The sequence below is a fragment of the Amyelois transitella genome, chromosome 6, assembly GCF_032362555.1.
Source record: "Amyelois transitella isolate CPQ chromosome 6, ilAmyTran1.1, whole genome shotgun sequence".
NCBI lineage: Eukaryota > Metazoa > Arthropoda > Insecta > Lepidoptera > Pyralidae > Amyelois > Amyelois transitella.
This window is the reverse complement of record NC_083509.1, coordinates 7,285,309-7,312,703: the sequence shown is the minus strand read 5'-3', so window position 1 is coordinate 7,312,703 and position 27,395 is coordinate 7,285,309. Positions and strand designations below refer to the sequence as shown.

Sequence of the window (27,395 nt, the reverse complement as noted above, 5' to 3'; positions counted from 1 at the left end):
CAAAGCGATGCTTTTTATTTCTTGTCTTTTGCGATAAAGTCATTAGGAAAATAAGATGCTTGGGGTACACTGACCCCTTGGGAGATATGAGGGATTAGTAATAGCGCTTTAAGAGTTTTTGGAGTTGTCCTTGTGTTATCTGCCATATTGTTTTGCTATACTCTGAATATATTGGAATTAATGGTCTCAAAAAGTAATCGTTACAATGTTAAAAAAATGTTTTTCACCCTTTTTTCATATACGAGCCCTATCTACAAATAAATTTCAGACTTGAAGAAGAGGCCGGCAAACATATATTTTGTGTGCCACTTATCAGAAAATATGTCTTTCGCGTTTTCTTTTCATAAATCAACGGGTATACGACTTACGCACGTTTATATTTTGTTCCGTTGCGCCCTATTTCAACTCGGTTTCAAATATATCTGTTTGAACTTGAATCGTTTGTAAATGAATTTCTCTGGTTTCAAAATTGAAGTGTTTTGTGTGTGAATTGTAAAATGAAATGATAATAATAAATATATACGGGACAAATTACACAGATTGAGTTAGCCTCGGAGTAAGTTTCGAAACTTGTGTTACGAGATACTAACTCAACGACACTATATATTTTAGAATAAATACTTACATAGATAAACATCCAAGACCCAGGCCAATCAGAGACAGTTCGTTTCTCATCATGCCCTGGCCGGGATTCGAACCCGGGACCTCCGACAAGCGCCCTACCGCTGCGCCACAGAGGCCGTCAAAACAATTTATAGCAACACAATTTACATAAAACAATCTATATACTCTAGCTCCGTTACTAGCTATAAATAAACTTTATATCTCTCTTCTATGCAACTACGGAACTATAAAACGAGACTTGCACTAACGAAGACACGAGAAAACGATAGCGTCTAATTGGAAAAGAGAATTTACAAACTAAAAGAGTGCATCATTTTTTGGTGCCGGTTAATAAGAATGATCATATAAATACGAGAGTTGCCCAGCAAACGGATCGCTGCGGCTGTTTGCTCTCGTCACAGGCAATAAAATGTTAATATTCGCGGTTCGTGTTTCCATTAATTTTGTACATGTTTGTGTTTCTACGTGCTCGCGTACTTATTGAACGCTCGCTACTCAATGTTTTTGTTGCGGTTCGATTTTCGCTTTGTTATGTAGGTACAATTGAAAATGTTTCCAACTTGCTCCCTATTAACCCTGTTCAAAAGAAATTCTCACAACACACGTTAATATTAAATATAACATGTTTCATGGTTATACCACATGATACTCGTACAATGTTCGACTGTTTACATTGAGGGTTGTTTAAGCTTTGAGGTAATTTCTCTACGTCGTCTTAATATGCCTACCCTACGCAGTTTGTTTGTTGGTGATTAAAGAACAAAGCACTAAAATATTATGCTTCCTAAATTCTAGGATGTACGATATCCAGGATGGTTAACGGCATACCTCGGGCTCTTCTGCAGAGTCGTGAGGAACCAAAGCAAAGAGGAGGAAGATATAATACTTTATAAGTACCTGGCATTCCGCATCGCCGACATAGCAACAGTCCCCTGAGACAGACGTGGGCGACCAGAGGTGCTCCCCGCTGATCGCAGCGTCCCCCCAGTCTGGCGTAGACCGAAGCACTCTAGCGCCACTATCGCCAGGCCGCCTGTTAAAAAAATAATGAATAAATTTGTATGTAAGTTTTTATGTTATTTAAAAAAGTAATTTATGTGATTTAAAAAATACAAATTAAATACACCAAGTCGGGAAAACCACGGTGCACTGCGCTATGAATTAATTATTTTATCGGTTGTTCAATTCTTAAAATGTTTGATATGACAATAAGTATTTTTACCTGTTGCCATTATTCCCGGCAGTTTAAAATAAGATTTCTCTAATTTAAAAGAGAACATACATACATATTGTCACGTCTATATCCCCCGCGGGGTAGACAGAGTCAGCAGTCTTGAAAAAACTGATAGGCCACGTTTAGCTTTTTGGCTTGATGATAGAATTGAGATTCAAATAGTGACAGGTTGCTAGCCTATCGCCTACAAGAAGAATCCCAAGTTTATAAGCCTATCCCTTAGTCGCCTTTTACGACATCCATGGGAAAGAGAAGGAGTGGTCCTATTCTTGTTTATTGGTGCCGGGAACCATACGCCAAGAAAAGAACAATAAGATAATAATCACTTATTTTCTTCAAAAATGAACAGTAACTGATGTGATAGGAGACTGAATATAAAGAAGGCAAAATCTGTGCAATCGAATAAATAATTTAAATACAATTACAAAAATTAAGAATTTATTTTACCTGCCACAAGATTTCATACAATATTTGAAATTTTTCAAATATTTGAGCTCATTACTACAAAACCTAGGTATTTTTTCTGCTGCGTCGGCCGTTGGGACAATATTATATATGAACGTAACTTTAAGTATGAGTCAGGGCGGGGCGCCTTCTTGAATTACAATTATTGTTTTTATTTTTAATTTAGCAGTTCTGAGAACAGACTAATACTTAAACATAGATAACTTAAATTACTTTTTTGTGTGATGTGATTCAATGCTATTTCTAGAGCCAGGGGCTATCAGACTTTTCAAATCAAGCTTTTGGCATAGACATTCATTCGATTTTTCCGTAGAAAACAGAGATAACATGTTTTTCCGGTTCCTTCACACGAACAAACTCGCAAGTATTAATCAGCTGCTTTAACAATCAAACATGAAATAGCTTGCTACTCAAATATTCTGCCAGACAAAAATAGCTTTCAACTAAAACTTTAGTGACTGGTCGGAGCTGGACGAGCTATATTGGAGTCTTGTGAATTACTTATGTCTCTCTTGAGCTTTGTGCTCAATTTCAGCAGAGGCTCAAAATGGAAGTTTTATTTTAATAAGAAAATATTAATTAAAAAAAAAAACAAATACATTTCCAATTAATAGGTACGAACCTACTTGCCCAGGAAAATATAATTAGGCTTGGCCGAAATCAGAAACACAATATTTGAACAAAAAGAATAGAAATTTAAGCGAACAAAAGCGAATCAAGACAATTCCTTTTTCCTTCAGTCGATATTTTCCCTCACGCCAAAAACATCTGTAAAAAAGTACAAAAACCTGAAATTACTTTGAAGAATAAGTGTAAAATAAAAACCTGCTTTAAATATTTTATGAAATCTGATCTTGTAACTACGTAAGAATTCGGTAAGGTTTATTTTAGTGAATAATTTTTATATTACTTTATTGTAGGTATACATAGGGTATGTCTCCTCTGTCTAATTTACAAAGGGGTCTTTGGTGCCACAAATTCTACGGTTTGCTAAATTTCAACTAAGTACCTAGTAAGACGGTTCACTTACCTAATAGACAGAACTGACTCGCGTACTCATAGAAATAGACCCCAATGGTAGTTGTACATAATTATTTGTTTGTTTTCAGAAAATGGAGTGTGCCTGTGCCTTCTGCAACCGAACGACTGAAGGATGCGCGTCTATCAAGTGCAGCCAGTGCGCGTCACAGTTCCATTTAGAGTGCGTGAGCTGTGAACATCTAGTACCCACAAGAAACAGCTGGAGGTGCTGCAAGTGCTTGCAAGCTTCCAACTCGATGGCTCCCAACGTTATCGACTCGATTAGAGCATAAATTGTTTGATGGTGTATCAGAGTTTAAATTTGTTGTGAATTGCGGGATTTCTTGGGTTTAAATAAATTATTAAGTTCAATCTCGGTAAAGTTTTTTGATTTTCTTTATGCAGTTGGTTTATCGTCTCACTACTTTCCCCACTATGGTGATGTGTGCGATCAAATCTGTAGACAGTACCTATGCATTCTCGCTGTTGCTGTTTTGTTTATAGGTTCCGGACTAATGGTCACTGGTACGCCCCTGATATTTAACCTTTTGGACGCCGTAGTCACCTATGTTTGACCAGCACTTGCGAGCTCCGTACGCCAACGTCTATAGTTGACAAAATACCCAGTCAATAAAAATAATAAAGACATTGGAAATTATAACTGGTATTTTAATTCTACATTCCTCAAAAAAAGAAAGTCTCAGCAACATGTGAGGGTAAAAATCAGGAACTTTAGAGCCACAAGTACTGAGAAATATTAAACTAAAACATATGTACTTTCATCTTAGTAAATTCAATGTCCAGCACGCCAAAGTCGTCTGTTTGACCGCTAGTGTTGTAATGTGAAAGACGCAAATTCCTTGCCAGATAATCAGTTCACTGGGCGCCGTGGTCAAAGATCGCATGCTGATGACGTCCTAAGCGAATCATTTAAAAAGTAGTGCAGTGCAAAATGAGCCATGTCTCGGAACTTCTTCGCATTTTGGAAGGCGTTGGTGATGACGAGGAATTTTCGGAAGATGAAAGTGGTCTTTTACTTAAGATTGTGCTTTTTTTTCTCATTTTTAAGACATCCCAGAATCATCTCAAATCCTTGTTGTCTTTGTAACATTGTTCTACTATCTGTGCTTAACTTTGCTTCGATAACATCGATTTTGTAATTGTTACTCAATATGCGATAGGGGTACATCTCTATGAAAGTTAAAAAAGGAAATATTAGCGGCGCCAAAGTCATCCAGTCGTGACAGTGACGTCATCACTATGAACAGTAGTGTTGTGGTTTACTACTATTCTATTGTAATGTTTGGTTATAATTTATGTACTTAATATAAGTACAAAGAGAGGGAGATACCTACTACAATATTTATTAAAATAGCCCAGATAATAAGTATCTACTCATTTATTGGACATAACAACCAACAAAAACAGGTAATTGCGTGTTAGTGTTACCAAGATCTGATATTCATAAATCGACTTTTGGAAAGACTATGGTATTCTTGTTTACTTTTTGCTTTGGCGTTCAGGGCACGGAAATGCGTTTGATGCGTGGCGCTCAAAAGGTTAAAAAGTAAGAAAAGACCAATATATAATGGCATAGCTTATCACAATAGTCTGAAAAGCACTAGAAATAGGACCGGGAAGTTGAAGTCTTAAAATGTTGAATTTTCAGAAAGGTAATATGCCTAAGTACCTTCCTACGTATTGTTAAGATTTATATGGGCATATCGAATATACTTCAACAACACTTCGCAGACCTTGCCCACTCATCACGGGTAGTAAATGACCGGTACAAATAAACTCAAATTACCCTACCATATTATGCTCCATAGTTATTCAATTCGTAATTATGTCGTTTCAAGTAATGACGCTTAAAACAAGATAGCCAATCGCAAACAATTACGTGACGCGTATATGTATATTTTAATTTCAAGGTTCTTCTTTGTATTTTGGTTATTTTCACTAGTGTCCCGATTCATCTTCGTTTTATGATATTAATCATATTATGCTAATGTCGCGAGGGATCGCTTATTATTTTCGAATAAATATAAGGCTTCGTCTTAGCCTTAGCGATATAGCCTAAGTCACCTTATTGGAAAGAATAATAATACATAAACTTTTTACCAAATCCAAAACCACAATATACTAACTCTTTATAGCACACAATAGCTAATACATTACCTTACAAAGGTTCTGAAAAGTGGCATTTCCTTTATTAGATAAAATTGCGAAGACCAATCACCCCAGTGGGACCGCGAGAAAACCGAGAAAATGTGCGACTGGGTACTGAACCCATTTCTGCTTATTTGTTTATTTTTTTAATGTATACCCACCGGAAACAAAACATGAGAGTAGGGATTTGTAACTAAATAAAATGCACATTATAGGGATTTATTTCAGTCTTCACACTGGTATCTAAAGTCAATATAATTAAAGGAAGTACAAAATTATATTATATTAATATAATTAAAGGAAGTATACATGTTCATTTATTTGTTATATTACAATTTTCAGATTTTTGAATTCAATAATTTAAATTTATTTTTATTTATTAAAACAAAAAGCCAGTTGAATTGTAATACAAAATGACTATTTAATAAATTACAATCGCCAGCAGTATTCCAACGGTTTATGTCTATGACCGCAGTCGCAACCGTATAAATCGGAATAAATTCAGATTTCGTATGTAACTGCAACCAAAATTGGCATTATAAATTAAATACCTGTTGCCCAGTGCATATTTTAATTGTAATTTTTTGCAAAACATTAAATTTGTGTTTTATGAAGAATCATTATGATTCCAATTAAGGGACATCTCGTCCACGGAAAATCTGAACTGCGGGCGAAATGTTAACTTTCCAAAATAAGTATAGGTATTATCGCCCGAAAAGATTATCACAGATATAGAATTATTGGTACCACGCTAGCTTCTCCAGTTATTTCAAAAATTCAACTCATCACCCTACCACATTCTCGGCTTACTGAGTCGTTGCTACAACTTTGCCCAGGATTAGCGAATTTTTACTAACACCACGAATTGGCGAACTTCAGACCCACCTTTGCAATTCCTGTTCTTAAATCGTCCAACTTCCATCAGTGTTTTTTTAATTTTTGGGAGAGTAATATTGAATTCAACGGTCATTATTCAGAGATATAGGTACATTTTGGTATTGTCTGTGATATTAAACTTGAAAATTTCAAATTTTATATAATTATGCGCATTTACCTGAACGTTCCTTGACCTACTTTAAGTGTCTTAATTGAAAAATATTGCACGTTTTAACCGGCTTTGTCGGGACTAATTATGAAGAAGAATAAAAAACCTTGGGAAAATTTAATTTCTCGAGAAATTAGTAGTCAAATGGATGAATCCGTCATAGCCTCCCCGGCCCGCAACTTGCGTCTCGCGGCCTAATTCCGAGATTATACCTTGATTATACCCTCATTAAATGCGGCCCACGGCTACGTTGTGTGAATGGGGAGGAGCCCCGGGGAATGGAACGGGAAAATATCTTGTGCACAGCTGACTTACCATACTAACGATTTACTAACAAGCAGGTAACGACAGGTACCTACTTTGTTTGTGTACGTGCGAGGAAGCAAAGCCGATGGTCAACCCTTTATTGAATTATCAGCGTTTATTATTAATTATTGTCTATCAAAGGTTAGTTTCCTAACTAATGGTATGTAATGAAAGGTTACATGTTTTCATATAGCTATTCAAATTAGCAAAGTCGGGGCCATCTGTCAGTTTTTTCTGTAGTGGTTGGTACAAACATAGAATAATGTTTGCATTATTTTTCTTACTGCTACAAAAATGGTTATTTAAATGTTAATTGATACAACATGCCATGCATGAAGTTAAACTTGAGATGAGTAAGCCGAGATAAATAAGATCAGTAGAATAGAAGTTTTTAAATAAGCCAGTAGAATAACTTGGAGTCAAGGCATTATAAAATTCATTTTTATTTTCAAAAAATTATGGCATAAGGACGGTATAAGATCATGATTTTTACAACTTGCGACCTAGGTATTTAATAAGAAATCATACAATACTATGCTTCCGCGTGGCTTCCGCCTTGTCAAGGTAAACTCATTATTTTAAGTATTTAAGTATCCGAGTACGAAATGAATATAGATATGTGGGTCAAAGTCATTGTTCTTACAATATCCGAGTGAAAATTTAGTCCAAAAAGCTTTAAGGGAAGGAACAAGTAAAATGCTATATCATAAGTTTGAGAAGATATACTACCTTAATAAGATTATATATGTGTTGAATGTGTATTTAAAAGCATTAAGTTCATTGGAACATATGCATATACACATGTAGGTATTTGAAGTACGCAGCGGACTTAATAAGTAAATAATAACTTTTGTTTATACATAATGCAAATATATTCTTTCTATAAAACGACGCTTAACTTGTACGAGTTTTGTCCAGTGCATCGAGACGATATTTTGAATAGCTTGAATAATTTTTTTACCTACCTGACTTCTAGCAAGGACAAATATGGCACAGAATTACATTTATTTTACTTTGTTTACCTTTTGTAATTTTGAGGCTCCTTAATGCATCATCTATCACCAAGATACACAAATTTATTAGCTTAGCCAACATGGGAAAGTTAATCTTTCGCGAAGTGTTTCGCATGTTAAGTCAGTATATTTAATTATTTGAGACAGTAATGAACCGATATACATATAATCCACTAAGTGACGAGTTTACTCAGACGTCAGAATAGTTATAAAACAATTTTTTTTGTAAGTTCAAAGTTATTTTCCGCCAGTAAATATCATCTTAAAATCTGCACTGACCTGCACACTTCAAAACTCTTAAACTCTTTTGAGCAGAAGGTAGTAAATATGTGAAACAAATATATACCTATAACTCTGAAAGTATGAATCAGAAAGGAAACCCTGACATCTCTCTCCGCCTCTCACACGAGAAAACCCACATTGAATAGTAGCAGCCTTGACCCATAGTAAAGCTACCGTTCCTCCACGGTGTGAATTACCGTTTTGTTTGAAACGTTATATGAATGAAACGATAATGAATTCGTGATATAATAGCTGCCGGCAGTGGCATTGCCGGGCTGGGATGGCGTGGAACCGGTTTTGCAAGTCACGCTCAACGAATGGCTGTATTCAACTCGCGTCTATATTGCATATTCCTGTACATATGTTGCCTGGATAAAGGTTAGTTTATCATGACCGCCGTGGTGTTAGTTAAAAAACTCTAGTCTCTGTTTCTCTAGGCTCCGGGCAAAACGCGTTATCATTTTATCGATGTCAGGTGATTCAAGCCTGCTGACCAATATTGATCGCTCTTATTATTAAATTAATAATCTAATAACGTAGACATGTCTTATGACATTGCCTTATAGTATATAAAAATAAACATCACAGCTTCAGTACATAAAAAAAAGCTATTCTCATAATTTAAAGACAGTTATCACTAAATTTATTCAATGTTTAACAATTACTAAACAAACGATCAAACAATGGAATGAATAAATATATGTCAAATATACGTCTCAAATGCAAGCAAAATCATGGGAAAACTACGTGATTGATACCTGTACCATGAACTCACTTATTAGGTACTTATCACAAAATATATCGTTGTAGATTATACACGTAAGTGTCGGTAGTTACAATATATTGAACTAGATATGCCTGATTTTGGGTTAATAGTTTGATTGTATCTTCGTTCTACATAGCTAATCTATTCAGTCATTTTGGAAAAAAGAACATAATTAAATAAATATAGGTGTGTTAGGTATAAGTAACTACACACTACACTTTGATCTTAGCCAAAAGGCCGTCTAGAACTATTGTTGGCTAAATAGGTTAAGTAAGTACGTGAGATTAAATGTGTCTAAGCAGAAACCAACCAGACTGACCAATACATTCAAAATCTTAGCACACAAAGCCCTACTGATAGAAGATTGAAAACAGATAGGTGTCAAAGGAGTTCAAAGGTACGAAATTCATCTAACAAATATAAAATGAAGAAATTCTAACACCAACTCACACCAATTTCGAAATTCGTCACCCGAACGAATAACATAGCCCTTGAGTAATCGGGCAAAAAGAATAACAAAAAGAGAAAATAAATTATTCTCTGAAAGGCAGGCCTAATTGTGACAACCCGTTTTCAAGAAAGTTTATCCAGCGTTTTGAAAATATAATTAGGGAAACGAAACCCAGAATAAATCATGAAGATGTCTTTTTTTTATATTATCATTTCCTTGTTCATTTTATTTTATTACTTATGTATAAAATGATATTATTTAACCTCATGCCGTTGAAAATTTAAGAGACAACAAAATGACCTGTGTTTTTATGTTTAGATAAAGAACGGGAGAAGCCGCAACTATCAACACTTGCAGTCGCCTATATTAAAACTTGACTGCTTATGGTTTTACTTTGTAAAAACATCATATTAACCTGCCGGCGACTGTACAGCAACGAGAACTGTACAATAAGTTTACAACGTGGTTTAGATTTGGGTGATAAACATAAATCGGGATGTAATATATTATTTACATGTTTTATTGCGGAAAGAACCTTTGATTGATAATTAAAAAGACAACAAATAAATTAACATTCAACGGGAAATAGTCAGTTCTTATTGCTTCGTAAAAAAAATACACTTCAATGCGGAAGCCCCAAAAATGAGCGTAACCACAGTTTAAATGATAATCTAAGTTTGTTATTGTATCATCAGTCCTATATTTAATGATTATAAAGTTTATATTGAACTGAATAATTTAAATCCACTGATCCGTGGTGCTGTTACGGAGCATGACTTCACCATCACTATAGTCTGCTTTGGCCTTAGGTACTTACTTATTGGATATTTATTCAGATTTCTGTTGATATTATTCACAAAGCACACTTACCTAATTTACATACTTTAAAATCGTGTTTTAAAGTTGTATGTGGTTGAAACTATTACTTACAAGAGTAAATATTGAAGTAAGTAAAGCATTAGGCATCCATTTGCATTAACTGGCATCTAGTGTTGAGGTTAGGAGTTACATATTGAAGCTGAATGTATGATGTATGTTTCGATGAAGTAAATAGTAAACAACAAAACCATTTAATTATAAAATCCTAAAATGAACTTTGGAAATCATAGTTACTTTTCCTTTCTTCAACACTTTTTTTAATTCTTTATTTAGGGTTGTTGTTTTTCAATTTCTTGTTACTTGCCTACAAACTTTGCATTCTTTGATAGAATCTGATTTATTAGAATCGGCTAGATTTTGTGCTGTATGAGAATAACATAGCAATTTAAAGTATTATACACCTGATTTACATACAAACGGATTGTTTTATACAATGGTGAATTGAATGGTTCGATAACGCATATTGCGCATTTCTGAGAGGGTACAATAGTATTCGAGATTCGGTTTAATTTGAATCGGAACAACCGGCACGTAATGTTAAAGTCAAGGCCGATGCGCTTGGTAGATCGATAAATTATAAAATAATCAAAGTATTCTTAGAAATACAAAAATATATTTTATCTTTAATATAATAGATACTTACCTTCTTAATAAGACATGACAACTTTCATTAAAATCTTCTTAGAAATGTTGCTAAGGAAAAAAAAATATTATTAATTATTTTTTTATAATATCTGCCAACAACGTAACTTAGAGTTACATTATAAAATTTTTGGTAAGCGACATCTTTTTATCCCTCTTGGAGTGGGTAACAGGACAGGAACCGGTACGATAAAAACTTGTTTGTATATGTTGTCTCAGACAAGATGTTTATTAATTCAGTTCATATCATATACATCTAAACAACTTAAAATAACATTTGCGGCTACATTTTTTTTCTGATAGTACGTATGATGCCATTATGTGTCATGTCATCAGTTCCTGATAAATCAAAACAGGTTTCATTAGATAGAATAATTATCTACTAACGTCAACTTTTGTATTCGTGCTGACGTTAGATAGGTACTGATGATTTGATTACACAATAATAAAAATTGAGGTTCAAGGTTACCTTTAAAAGTTGTTAAATCAATACTGGCAAAATATTATAAACTTTAATGACACAGCAGTTTGCCTTTATTATTAAAACACGATCGATAATATCTAATTGACGACTATCACAGGAGCATTTTGTTTGCCGCTGGTGAAATCAATACAATATAAACTTTGATTGGCATGTCTTATGTCACGCTATGGTACTTATTTATGTAAATATCCGTTCACAAAAAAAAAATAACCATACTAAATTAATATCTTGAATGGGTTCACTCATTTAATATACTGTCGTTATCACAATGGGACCATAATGGTTTGATAAGCAAATAATGGCCACGGTAACGTAGAAAAACATACAAAAGCAAATGTTTGATTATATACACCAGAATATGAACTCCTCTTCGTGAAACCCGATAAATAATAAATTTCACTGGTTAGTTTTTATCTAATCGGGACATACTGGAATCATTATCGACGATAACATACTTGATAGTCTCGATACAACCAAAATTTGCAAAAACTGAAATTTATCTGGAGGCAATATTTTTACCTGAATCGCTTGCGGTATTTCTTCTTAATGTTGAGGTTAGGGCACTTTTTGAACACAGAAAACGAAACACCGTCAAGGAATCCCATGTCGGTATGTTATCACTTTATCACATATTAATCAATGTCAGGTGTGTGGCGTATTTATCACAGTAGGTAGTTGCGGTGCGCGAGCGTCGCAAAGTAAGTCGTGACTAACCCAGCCAGTGCGGTTAGCGCGCATGGCAGTAACTGGCGGCGGAGCCTGCACGGATGAGCGGTAACCGAGATGTCGTGCGGAGAATGCACGCGCGGTGCACGTTGCGGAACGCGCGCGTGGAGACCTAACACATCGGAGGCGGTCTTGGTACAAATGGTTTACAATCCTATTATGGCTGGGACCGGATGACGTCATCCCCAGTTTCGAACTTAGCAATACTGTTGTTTATTTATCAAAATTAAGGAAATTGTAAAAGATGTTAATCAATATGGTATATGACCTTCCATTTACGGAAGTTCCCGGCGACTTTTGAACCACAATATAATTGTCGATTGCCTAGAAAATGAGCGCTCACGGTGCCAAATAAGAGGCCTGTGAGCTCAACGCGCCCACGTTAACTACTGGATAAATCAGCACACAATTTAAATGGTCATATAATTTATTGTACATGACCTTGATGGTATTGTTCCTTTGGGCTTGTTCTTATGTCACATAATATATGTATGTACGTGCAGTAAAATAACTGGTATCGTGTATGTAAATACATGTAGTATTGAGCTTACTTAACTTTGGGTGCCAATTGCAAATGATATGTGATAAATATACAGGGCAGACAGAGCTAACAGTCTTAAAAGACTTAAAAGCCACGTTCGGCTTCAGTCAGGGTCGATTTTTTGTTAGTTTAGATGACTTACGTTACATAATTATAATCTCATGATTTAATATAACTTGTTAAATACACATTTTAAACTGTTAATCATTAATTATTGCTGTAAATTACCTCGCGGATCATGTTCTCGTTGGCCCCGCACAGCAAGTAAACCTATATTCATCGAATTTCTCATTAATTATCAGAGAAATACATTTTCAGCTATTAAATAATTTATATTGTTGCCTAGTTCATATTAGAGATCACAATGTTAGACAATTAATGAAAAATATGAAGTATTATGAATCTTTGTTCTTTATTAATATTAATACCCAAGCCATAGGAACCTACTGTCTGCAGTTAAACGACTTATTTATATCAATCAATATGGCAATGCTGCCAGTCTTCTGAGGACTCTCCCGCAGGTTGATACTATGCAGAGACTGTACAATTTATAAATGTGTGTTAATTCGTCTTTCTTAATTTTTAGTTGTAGTTTTATTTTGATTTGTTTAGAATTAATAAATCATTGTTATCAATAAAATAATAATAAAAAAATTGGCTTGATTTACTTCATTTTTAAATTTCTTCAAAGTAATTTGTTACATTTTTATGATATCCATGTGTTTAAAGTATGAATAATATGTAAAGATAAAGTATCAATAAAAATAATTATAGTTCTGCGTGGACGTACAGTTTGGACCTAGTGTAGGTAAAAATAAGATTAACATATTAGCTCTATATCTAAAGGTACCATTTTTATGAAGAAAACATCACTAAATAAAAATAAATAAACCTATGCTACAATTTGTAGATTTCACCGAAGTAACCATCTTTTGTGAGCCGCACGCCAGCCACAAGCGCTATCTGGCTAAAGGAACTGTCAGTATCACGCTTGTGAGGGCTATTCACGAACACAAAGCATATATCGCATCAAGGCTTTTCATTCGAAACCAAGTGTTAAAGTGGGAGTGAGTAGATAAGCTTTACCGGAACTCTTAGTTTTGGTTTTCGACACGTGCTTTAATTTATTTACGTTTGTATCTGTTGTACCTTCTATTTTCGATATAGGTACCTATTGTAGGGTCGACCGCAGTAATAAAAGACATAAAAGTATCACCGGATAGCACCCCGGACTGGGCTGGGATCGTTTCAGTGGCCTGGCTGTCGGGGTAGGCTAAAAACTCTTGGATCTTAAAGAGGGCGGAAGCGGGATTTCGTCTAACAAAGAGGCTACTTCGGACAGCAGTGAGGTCGCTGAGGCCAATGCGACTTGAATTATTAAAGCCTGCCGTGATAGGCTTGCCCAGGGTATGGATCGGAGTGGCGAGCGAGATCGGTTTACATTTCGGGTAGGAATGCGGTGAGCGTTGGTTGTGATTTTGGTTCAAACATCATGAAACAATAAACATAGCTGCAGGAATAAAAGCATGTAAACGAATCTTGTTTTTTTTATCCCCAAAACAGCTGTTAACTCTTCTACAAATAATAAGAAACAGAATGAAAACAATTATGCGGTACTTGCGGCCACTGTGGGGAATGATAGTTCACGTGGCTTAATTACCCCACCCACGGAATTCCCCCGCTTGACGTTTGACTGAAATCTTCCTACTGTCTCGTAGATAATTATATGGTTGAATAATAACGTATAAAGGAGTGACCAAGTAAGTTTATTAGATACTTACATATTTAGTGCTAGATTGAGTGGTTGCAAAATCTAGCAGACCTCGGGCACACAAGTATTTCGGTGGTAAAAACGTGGTTGTAAAACCTTCATGGCGTTTTCAACGCGAAATATCTTTAACGCATAACTTTAGATGTGCATAGTGGAATGGGAAAGGTTTCCGGATAAAGCAGGGTGGAAATGGAGATACAAATCATATCGCGGCCATGTACCAATGACTCTTTTCTGTCCACTTCAAGAGACCGCAAACGTGACTATATTGCGCAAAAGTGGTCAGCGGTAGAAATAAACTTTTCTGAATTATCACCAAAAAATCAATGCGAGTGTATGCTCTTAATGCAAGAGAAATATTATGTGCAACCAGCAAATTCAGGTAATTGAATGCGTTACGATAATCCAATATTTTTAAGGTTCCCCTGCCAAGGTTGCGGAGGCCGGTCGGGATTTACTTCGTGTAAAAACTTGACTTAGGTATTCAATCTAGGATTGAAGTAATAGGGTTCACCTTAGTTGCATCCTCACAACCGGGACTGATATTTCACAATAACAATAACTTTGCATTTTTGTGTTCAGTACAAACACGTTTGTAAGAACTAGTACAGGCAATATGTAATTTGATATTACCTTCGTTCACTAAAACCCGTGTTCTTATCTCTTTGTCTTGAATACCCGTATATAGGTCGCCTTTGATGTTTTCATAGGAAAATCTGATTGAAAATCTTATAAGTGAATCCCGAACCTTTATTCGACTATCAAACTTCTTTTTATACCGTTTTACATTGAATAGCTGATGTCGTAAATAAGCAAAAATAGCTTTAACAGTGAACAAACGTAACGGTGTAATGGTGTGATGATGACGTCTTGATAACGTGTACTTTTCATTGATATGACTTGCGTTATCGTCAGTGTAATGATGAAATATTTTTTGGTAACACCTTACATACATATAGTCACGTCTATATCCCTTGCGGGGTAGACAGCCAACAGTTTTGAAAGACCACGTACAGCTGTATGACTTAATGATGGAATTGAGATAATAATAATGACAGGTTGCTAGCCTATCGCCTATAAGAAGAATCTCAATTAAGTTTATCAGTTTTTAATATAAATAAGACAAAAATGTATGAATTTGTTGCTGTGGGTGAGCCTACCTTTTAAATTCACTGCATAAAAGTCCATAGTGTTTCCTTTTTGTATCTTACCTGAAACCAAAAGAAGAATAATAAAATAAGGTACCTATCTAGTATAAATTTATCTCAATTAATCGATATATGTATATTAAGTATATAACTTTATATTATTATAGTGTAAAAAAATAATATCTTCAGAAATTTTTATTGAATATCGGTAATTACCTGGGGAAGTAAATACTGATTTTGTATTTTTAATCTAGTTACAAAGTTGAAGTTCGATCATAATGTCTTTATGCTTGAAAATAAAATGAAATCGTTATTAAGCCATAACCTACATTTTGAGCTAATTAGTAGAATACTTAAGTATCGTATCATAACAAAGCAATATCTTCTACAAAGCAAAAAGGAGACACGCTTTCGTAATATGCTATCAAATTCAGTACGTGGGTTTAGCTTTTTAGTTCCGAAAAGGTCATAGGTGAGTTTCATCCCGATTGATTGAGCAGCGGGGTCGCAGCTAAAAGCCAGATAAGCCGCAGCTGCTATGACAATAAAGTTTATATTTTCATGCTGTTCCCATTAAATGTTCACTTTAAGTATTTAACCAACATTTCTTTCAATACTGGAGGCCCCTCAGGGCTTCGCCTGTTTTACATTATATAACTTATATCACCCGCAAAACATTTACCTTTTTAATGGTAAAAGAATTTTCGTGATCAAACAATATTTCAAAAGATTACAAACAATCAAAATTACAAACCTTACCTCTTCGTAATTAGTTTAGATTATTGCCGTGGCTCCAGCTACGTTAAACGAAATCTCTTTTAAGATGGAATTTGGGGCTATATCAAACGTGCACTAAGAAGACCATAAACGTATGACAAAATTTTGCCTTCTACATATAAATAGTAGTTTTAGTTTCGACTGAACGGTTATGAGTTAGACACTCAGCACCATCGTAATAGTATTTGTTTAATTGATTAATTATGAAGATAAAATAAGGTAATAAATTATATTTTGAAGATTTATATTTTATTATAAAGATATGCTGATGTTTACGAACACACACCTTTAAGCATTATTATGAACATACATACTAATCGTTCGCCGCGAACTAAGACTTCGCGAACACTTTAAATTTCTACGAAATTATGAATATCTCAAATCGATCTCAAAAACTATTAAACCGGTTTGGATGCCCTACGAACTTAAATTTTTTTGACAGGTCCTACACACATTTTAAATTTTATCAAAGTCAGACCATCCGTTTGAAACTATTGCGTTACAAACAAACATGCATACAAACATAAAACATACATTACAGAGTCATACAAAAATGTATTTTCGCCCCTAGTTGATTGGTACACCTCACTCGCTTAGTGAACGGTCAATTTAGCTTTAGCTCAGAACCAGAACTATCGTTGAAATTTTAAAGCTGCTAAATGCTCTATATTATAGTGGTTAAACTTTGCGATTGAATATACATTTTAATTAATTGGTAATTTTAGTAGACTAATATAAAATGAAAGTAAATTGAAACTACTGCTAATACTTCGTAGAAAGTAATGACCTTAATTAACACATTGTATTATCATATTCAGATACATCATCCAGGACACTGTTTAGATAACTTCTTATAATTAAGGATCAACGACAAGACTAATGTCTGCGATCAAGTCGAGTCAATTGTACGTATAAGCAATTAACACCTAATTTATATGGAACTCCGAGGCACGTAACTCCAGTAGGTACGGGCTCTAATTGCGCGGAACGTGATCCGCATCCTATGTTGTTTGCTCTTTAATTTTACTAAATCTAATGTCAAAAGTAAATTAAATTTGAGAAACATCATGCTATTTTAGTTAGCATTCAAAATAACAAGCAAAACATGTTTGCTGCCAAATTTTATGGATATTTGAATAACAAATGTATGGTAATAAGTGACTCTTTTAATCGCGTAGTGGTCATTTTTGTCACGTATACATTAAAAAGTAATGCTATCTTTTAAATTATGTTTCTATTACTACTTCTATAAAATGAGCATATATCAATGATTTCATATTAAAATAATTATTCATAGAAAAGCTTAAACTGTTTCATAAATTGAAAAACTATTTATGGTGAAATGTTGAATTCCACATGGAGTTCTCTACGTGTAGTCATGTACGTCAACAAAAGCAATAAAAAATTCATATCGATGTACAACGTAGATATGAGAGTAGGTACTTGTTAAATATTAATATTTACCGCTGACTTTGGTAGTGTACTTGTCTGTACATACACTTACGAGACAGTTTCTGTTGCGGTTATTCGAGGAATGTAAATGATTAATCTTCAGTCTCTAACCACAGTAATGCCAAGATCTCCCGAGCTCGCAGTCTATAGCTCGTCAAAATTACGCAAGTATTGACTATTCTATTGACGGAAATTGTTTATCTATTTATTAATTTAGACAGTATGATATTTCAAAATAAAAATTGTTGTTTTAATTCAAAACACAAATATTAATTAGAACTACACTGAGGCAGCGATCAAACCGGACGTCCTAGCCGCCGAGCTTGCATAAAGAAATTTATGAAATGAATCAGGATGAAGCGAAAGAAGTATGCAGAGATCGTCGAAAGTGGAAAGATGTGGAAGTAGTAGTGCCTTCCGGGAAAGAGTGTGATTTTATGAGTAGTTAATAAATTTTTTGGATTTTACTTATCAAATATTTACTTTATTTATGTATTACGGAAGAGAAAAAGGGTTTATTAAAAAAAATTTGTTTTCAAACAATATTAATTTTTTATTTTGAAAGGGAGTGAATACCGTAATCTACTGATTTGTTAAGAAAACCTCTGACGTTTTACATTAGATAGATATAGTAAAATTTTAAATAAATATATATATATATAATAAGGTCTTAGTCATAAAGCAACACTCTACCTTCAGGCTTTGATGTGCTAACGTAATTAAATCTCGAAATATTATACAATTTACTTTACTTCATTTTACGAAACAAATTAGAAAGTTGTCTGAAGCTTTTAAGGTTAATTTATAATGGAATTAAGCAATTAACCATCACAGGTGAAATGGAGCACAGTACAAGTAACCTTATACACAAAATCGTTGCTAAGCCTTTAAGAGGATACATTTTAACTTCAAAAATTCCAGAAAAACATTTCTAGACTTTATTTTATACTCGTAGATAGAATGAGTCACTATTAGCAAAAAGTCAATTAATATAAAAGACTTATAATAATTAAAATATCAGGAAAAAATGCAGTTCATATGCGGCGAAATGTGATGTTATTTTGTTGCAGAGTCGAGTTGTAAACGTAGCACTCTGTTGCTAATGGATGTGACAGTGAGCTTTGCAAGACAGAGACCACAACTCCCTGAGAGCTTTTCAGTCCGAAGCCCGGAGTGGTCTAACCGCAATTTGAACAGACAGATCGACATCTGATTTCTACCTATACTATGAAGGTAAAGGTAAAATAATTCGACTAGAGAAATAAAGAACCATTTCTCATTGGTCCGTAGATTTGAAGGATGCGTAAAAGTAATGATCATAAATATTACAGAAAAATAAGAAAAGTAAACAGATATTTGCAGGTATTGTTGGGACTTAAAACAAGAACCCCAGGCGGTGGTCGATAGTGTGATATTAAGGTCATAAACGAAACAATTTAAGGCTCTAAGGCAATGATGGCAACCAATTTTTCAAATCTACCAATATCATTTTCGCAAGATTGATAAGGAAATTTTAATGATATAAGTATAATATACATACATACATATTCTCAAGTCTATATCCCTTGCGGGATAGACAGAGCATACAAACAGTCTTGAAAAGACTGTTAGGCCACCTTCAGCTGTTTGGCTTAATGATAGAATTGAGATTCAAATAGTGACAGGTTGCTAGCCCATCGTTTAAAAAAAAGAATCCCATGTTTATAAGCTTATCCCTTAGTTGCCTTTTACGACATCCAATGGGAAAGAGATGGAGTGTTCCTATTATTTTTTATATTAGTGCTGGGAACCACACGGAATAAGTATAATATACATACATACATACATATGGTCACGTCTATAGCCCTTGCGGAGTAGACAGAGCCAACAGTCTTGAAAAGACTGAATGGCCACGTTCAGCTATTTGGCTTAATGATAGAATAGGGATTCAAATAGTGACAGGTTGCTAGCCCATGGCCTTAAAAAGAATCCCAAGTTTGTAAGCCTAAGTAAAATATATAGGTAGAAATTAATGGTTGGACAAGAGACTACATAAACTTAGCAAACTTTTTATTGTAATTCTGTGAGGCCAAGATTCGTCGTTACCAGCTCATCTTCTATATGATCCGTTATTTGTGTAAGTTTCTGAAATAATTAGCAGTCTTCTATTTTCGAGATTTTTATGTGTAATGTGTAAGATAGATCGATCGACACATAGATAGTTGTTTTCTTTGCTCCATTAAAGCATTCTAAAGTTGTATTAATGAATAAAATTAAATATTATTTTATTCACTTAAAAACAATAACTAAATAACAATACTAATAAAGGGAGTTAGACTGATTGTTATTAACGCGTTGAATATTTAAGATCAAAATGTCATAAATATGTTTTGGAGAAAATAAAAAAGAAATAGCATCTTTAAAACATATATATGTGTATATAAAAAAAAAATATTTATTGTGTGAATTGTAAACGCACAATTTTGATGAAATTTTGTCATATCAGCTGATACAGGAAATGATTTTACAAATATGTCAGTAGTTAGGTAACGATTTAAATCCGTAATGTCTTCCGTCTCCGAACAATACAGTACAAAAAGATTAATGTTCCTATTCGAACGATGATAATACGTCACGCTTAAGCCATTCCTGACGTCGAGCCTGGGTTGTATCAGGAACAATAATTTGTTTATGTATCAAGAAAAATGATTTAATTGTCTTAAGGGAACAACTGCTTAAAATGACATTTTTTATTATTTGATTATAAACTTAATTTGTTTGTGGTTTTTTTCTGAAACGGACCTTACCAACCGCGAAATATAAGTAGATAGATGTACAATTTACAATTACAATGTACATATAAAATAACAAATTAATAAGGGGGTTAGTTGTAACAATACAAAACGGTCATAAGACAACGACTTTATTGCAATAGAGCAATACGCTGATTTTCAGTTAAGACCTAGGTGCTAGTGTAGATCAATCTGCGCACATACTCGTAATAAAAGAAGCAGACTCGTGTCGTGACTCACAATTTTATTGTTTATGTGTATTATACGTAGTGGCTTAACAACCAGTGAGTATCTTAAGTTATTATTTGTAAATATAATAAACCAGCGACCCGCCCCGGCTTCGTACATGTAGCATTTTTACATATAAAATTTTCCTTTGAATCACTCTACTCGCTAAAAGAAATTTTGATGTGCAGTCTCTCCAATCCCGTGGTCCACCTTAAGCTACAATTTTTCAAGACAAAGCTGCGATTAAGAAAGTCTACTAGCGTTCATTTGTGAACAAACATAAATATATAAAGGGAATGGAATATGGGACGACATGATTATCATAAATTTCTCACCGTACTCGCGACCGGGTTAGGATTTCGGGTCAGGTTCGGAATAATCATTTAAATCATGATAGTTTTAGTTATATTAATCGCATGTACCGAATAAAGTATGTAAATACTTTATATAGTTTTTGTACAAGATTATCGTACCGGAGCTTGGTCAAAATGATAAACAACTTGATCAATAAATAAGATAATCAGATATACGTTCACGATAAATAAAAAAATATTTTTCGTATCCATGTTTTTCTTTACTCTGCTCTTATTGAATAAAAATACAAAGTAGAGCCAAGGCGTGACATAAGCCAGTCACATAACTCAATTCTTTGACGTATAAATAATAATTATTATTGTAAATTCGTTAAAGTATTTTGCTTGTGATCATCTTGGAATTTATTTCTGCTAATTGTATCCTCATTGGGGCCTCGGGATTCGCTTCATATATTTAAACTTTTTAAAATTTTAAATCATTAAAATAAAAACGGTACCATATCTTTTTTATACATTAAGAGACACGTGTTTATAGCTTAATGTTAAATATACTTATATGATTATGGAGACACAAGCACTCAAACCATAAAACCTGGCTTCATTAGCTCAAAATACGAGACGTACGAGGGTTTAAAGCATAAACTTATAACATCTAAATTGCAACTAATCTCATTACGTGCCGATTTAATGCATCGCTTATTGACATGACACACGTTAATGACGTGATCAGAAGATATACATCGTATGTACATATGTATGTGTAAATTGTTACATCAAAGTTGACGGGCTCTGTGGCGCAGCGGTAGTGCGCTTGTCTGTGTCACCGGAGGTCCCGGGTTCGAATCCCGGCCAGGGCATGATGAGAAACGAACTTTCTCTGATTGGCCTGGGTCTTGGATGTTTATCTATATACGTACTTATTATAAAATATAGTATCGTTGAGTTAGTATCTCGTAACACAAGTTTCGAACTTACTTCGAGGCTAACTCAATTTGTCCCGTATATATTTATATATTTAAAGTGACATCGTATGTACATATGTATGTGTAAATTGTTACATCAAAGTGGAATTATGCACAAATGTATAAAAAGTAAAAGCGCAATAATCCTAATCTTTTTCCTTTGTTACGAGTATTTTTTCCCCTGATATAGTGTGGCATGCGTCCCCGGCACTTTAGAATTTGTCAGCTCCATCTGTGATGTTAGTTGTAAAAGGCGACTAGGTACATAGACACATGCATCTAGTGAAGTAGTACCATGATCCAATATGGGTTTGATACCCATGAAAAGATTGCGGAGGTCAGACGAAAGTTGCTTCATGTAATAACTTGACTAACTCAATTCATGATCATGGTTAAAGGTACAACGCGGGTTGAATTGTTATGTAACGTTTTCCAGGAAGAAGAAGAGTTATTTTTTCTAATAGTGCCCTCAGATTTTCCCAAACGAAAAACAGGAAAAATTTACCCACGTGTGGGTGAAGGAAGTCGAATGTCAAGGAGACAAAATCGAATTTGCAACACGTGCGATGAGGGGAAGAATTTGCTATATTTTGTTCCTTTCTTACCCGTATAACAGGTTCCATCGGAGACCTAGTTCTTCAAAGGTCATCAATGAAAAGTACGTATTTAGCTATAGTATTGGTTAGAAAGTAACTGTAATGTTAAGGAGTAAAATATAGATCATTTTAATTTTATTGTTATTTATTTTACTTTTTATGTTCGGAAATACTGTCCCGTCTGTCCTCTGTGGTCCTGTTCGCCTCTGATGTCGGTTATAAATTCAGTTTCGGTTTCTAAATGTGTACGTTTTCCCTCGTAGGTAGCTAGGAATAAGTCATTGGCACATGGCCGCAGTCAAATTGTAAACAGGTCTACTTTTTAATAGTCAACTTTTCGAGTCGAATCAAAGGTTTACACATCTATAAAAAAACTTCAATTGTTAGCAATTTAAGGCAAATTACGTTTAACCAATGAAATCAAAAGTATTTAGTTTAGGATCATATAAAAATGGACTATAATATCGAAAATATTTCTTAGTTAAGGTAATATTAAGACGGTATAGTACAACAGATTAGTATTAAATTAGTTTGTGCATTAGTTAGGCATACTCCATATACACCGGAGGTTTGAAGGCAGGTAAAGGTGATATTAAATTATAACTTAAATGTATTGTAACTAATATGGTAGAGAAAAAAAAACTTGCAGCTGCTTCTCTTTCCACACAGATTGTAAAAGTCAATCAAGGAAAAGGGCTTATTAGCTTGGGATTCTTCTTTTTATAGGCGATGGACTAGCAAGCTGCCATTGCCTTTATCTCAATTTCATGCAGCTGACCGTGCCTTTCAAGACAATTAGCTCGTATGGTTATTTGTATATGATATGTAATATGTATGTATGTTTTTGTATTTCATTAGTCTGGTGAGCTGCAGTGGAGTTTAATTAAGTGAAGCGGATCTGGCTCAGTCTCGAGCATGATTGGAAATTTAATTGTCGTATCGGGACCCGATACCGCACTAACTGCGGCCTATATTTTTAGAGATTTCTACATGATATACTTAGGCAGGAAAGTATTCTCACACAATATATGTGAGAATGCCGAATATAGGCGAATGCAACAATAAAAAAATATTAGGTTTTATGACAATGAATATTATATAATCTTCAAATAGGAAAGGCAATAATAAATTTAAGGAATAGTAGCTATCTATAATGCACCTCTACTCGTACCTTTCATATTCAATACGAGTAACAAAATCGCGCCATCATTATTTAGCCAAAGCGAGGTAAAATTGGCGGTTCATTTAATGATCTTCAAAACACATGTAAAATAAATATCACGTTCCTTTTTTTACAAATAATTCAAAAAATAAAAACACATACACATTCCAGATCTAAGATACATACTTCTAAAATATAAAAGGATCATAATTTCCGAACGGTTTCCTAATTTGTCCTATCAATTAAAATGATGATATGTTAGATTGATTTTGTTTGGCGATCCCACGGTCAGCTAATTGGTCCCGTATAAATTGGCCTTTTTGTTCTTTCCAAACAGTCCTTCCCTTCCCTACCGTCCCAAAAGGAATAATAATCGATCAAACCGTCAGGTAAGGCATAATGAAAATGTAGGTTGATCGACCAATTAGTTTATTGGGAGCTTAAATTTAACAACACATTTTCCGAAATAGAATACAGCAGTGGGAAGCGATCTTTGACTTTAATGACTAGTCTAACGATTTCACCTTTTCATTTACTGTTATCTTTTATCGCAAAGATTTTATGTAGATTAGATAATACTTTATGCAATAAGTTAGTAAAGTCGGCATGGATTAAAGGTTTTAATCAAAATCAGGGAGCCTAAATATTAATTATGGGACATGTTTGACAACGCCATGGTGAAACATATTTGTCCCTAGGATATACATGCTTTTTGGATTAACTTCCCTTCAGAGTAAAGCCATCGAAATTCAGTTTAAATCCGGAACCAAGCAATATAATCCTCGTTGTATACCTTCGCAGACACATTAGGTAAACTAATTAATCATAAGGTAAGTGCGGTGATAACACTATCTGCAAGGTCGATGAAACTAAGTTTCGGCTGATTTGACGGACTTTAACTTAAATAGCTTGTCAATATTTGATAGCGGGTAAACAAACCTTTTCAATATATTCTTTAAAGATAGTTGACTCTTTTGGTCAGAGGAATTACTCTTCATTTCGTGTCATGTTTTTCTTTCAGCGAATCATTGAAATTCGGCTTTAACTAATTATTATTTTTTTAGTGTCGTTTATGGACATACATGCAAAGTCTCAAGTGTTTGTCTATGAAACGATTTGGTCGAACTTAAAATCAAGAGGTGTGCAAATTTTTTAAGCTCCTCGTGAGCTTTAGTATAAATATTTATTTATCAATTTGTTAAAAGATAAAATGTGTTGTATTAATGTCCGTTAAAAGTCCGTTTTGAAATTCTTTTCCCTTAAATGGGGACAAAGCCCCTGCAAAAATTAATAAAGCAAGTAGTTGTTTCTATCAAATGAGTGATTAACCAAGGTAGATTATAAGTAAAGACCCTTTTCCACTACTTTAAATAAATACATATGCAATTCCTGTGAATATTATCAAGTGTCATGATCCAGCAGCAGCTCTACCTGTTGCGGACGCAGCGCTGTGGACAGCGGACATGATTAGAATTTTAAGCGGCTCTCGTCTGCCGGATGCCGGCATGCAGCCGAACAGTATTTCTCACAATACAACACGGACAACTTTATCCAATAAAAAATAAAATATAATATTTAAATTTCCAAATGCAGCATAAATTCACTTAATAATAATTAAACTACTGTCCATTATCTTATAACCAAAGCATTCAAAGTTAAAATCTGCCGGCAGCACGACGATATGCGGTCCGTTGTTCATTGATTGACCCAAATCGACTAACAATAACGTTCGGCCGCCTTTGTCGAGCCCCTTGTTGGCATTGCACTCGCACCGGCACCGACTGGCTACAAAAGATTTAAAGTTTTAGTTACGCTCTACGGGTAAGTACACACCTAGAATTCTACCTGACGGTCGAACCGAATCCATTAACTCACTAAATATTCACGAGGATTTCCTATCTCACGTTATTTGTTAGTGTTGTGATTGTGGTGTTAGGTCGAAAGGGTTAAATCGTATAAAGACAGACCTTAGAATTCTAAAAGTGATCTTGGATTTCCGCTTGACCCTTACGGCGTATCGTCTTCGAGCCACGGCGGCTGCGCTCGCGAGCATCGCACCTTCTGCTTCGCGATCGCTGGCCTCCTCGCCGCTGGAGACGGCTTGGGGATGGGAGCCGGCTGGCAGGGGCGCTTGTCTGGAGCCCCCCGCGGGCCCCCGTCCCCACGCCAGCATGGAACTCCGCAGAGACCTGAGAGTCTCCGTTGTATAGGCCCTCTCACTGCACTGCCACCATTCAACAACATAGCGGCGCGCCGATAGGACAACGCTCCGTGCGTCACACTCACACTGCACGATTCCCCTCTCACAATCAAACTCTTTTCATTTCTACATGTTGCAATAGAATTTTTAATGACACCATTTCGTTATGTTTACAGATACAAATAGAGCACGTGGCTGACGTTTATGATAAGAATTCAAAGCGAATGCGAGGTGTGCGCGCGCAGGATCCTCCCGACATTATCGGAGAGCAAACACGGATATCTGTGCACACACGGCTGAATGCCGGTGATACGCGATGATATCACTCGTGTAACACATACACCGTAGATGACCGAGCAGTCTGATGGTAACTGAATCGTTCAGGAATTGAATCATAAACAGGAAAAGCGTTATTTATGTTATATAGATTTATTCTAATGTTTTATTACTGGTATTATTTTTGTAGGTTCATGACATCTTTGTGTTTTATGTCATGGTTTATTAAATACATAATACACATGATACACGAATTAATCATAAAACATAAGCTTGTCTATCTATTGAGCTATCATTAAGACACTGTTTTCTAATGTGTATCCTTATTGAGCAGCTGATATCAAAATCGCATTAAATGATTTTATCAAGACGATTAACATTTCTAGTTATTGTAAACATAACATTCTGTAAGTCAGCAAACACATTAAAGATCAAATGACGACTTGTATCATTCGGGAAGTCGTTAAAATATCCTTCGTTTTGGATTGTGTACGAGGCACTGACATTGAATCAATAACGTCACTTCACAGGTCCTCACTTCACTACGAGCACAGTAGGATTCGGTTGGATTTGTGGACAAACAGTGTGTATTTAAGCGGTTATTGTCCTTTGATATATTTGTTTATTTAGACGTGTTCGGTTCGGGAAACAAACGCGTGAACTAAGAGGCGCGGGCGCCGCGTGCCATGCCTCGGCGTCTGGCGACATTCGCGCCGAAATAGAAATGCTCCAAGTGTCACACGCCTGCACAAAGACCCAAGTTGTCACCTTGAAGACACCCCGCTAGCCGTACACGTGGTCCACGATATCATTGTTGTGTTCACTGATCGTTGACTGACTGTTACAATTTCCAACGTTACCACTTGTACTTTTTTTTTAATTTTAACGTCATTAGAAAAAATATTGTTTTTGCATTTCAAATTCTTTAATTCGATTTGGAAGAGCCCCAAATGTGTTCGCCTGTAATATTATCGAGAATTTTAGATCTAATGTAATTACATATTTGTACAGTATACAGTAGGTACATTTTTTTAGATAACATTAAAGGTATATAATTAAGGATAATTAAGATAGTTACGTATGAAATGAAA

At 34.8% G+C, this 27,395-nt stretch overlaps 1 protein-coding gene across 1 annotated transcript in view; it reads right to left on the bottom strand.

The window, feature by feature from the left end:
• Positions 1 to 27,395, bottom strand: part of LOC106131218 (eye-specific diacylglycerol kinase) — a 108,736-nt gene that overhangs the window by 31,775 nt on the left and 49,566 nt on the right. The window contains exons 5-6 of the mRNA XM_013330230.2: positions 25,796 to 26,047; positions 1,522 to 1,657 (exon numbers count right to left, since the gene is read on the bottom strand). Of these exons, the coding sequence (XP_013185684.2) occupies positions 1,522 to 1,657; positions 25,796 to 26,047 (388 nt within the window). The remainder of the gene's footprint in view (positions 1 to 1,521; positions 1,658 to 25,795; positions 26,048 to 27,395) is intronic.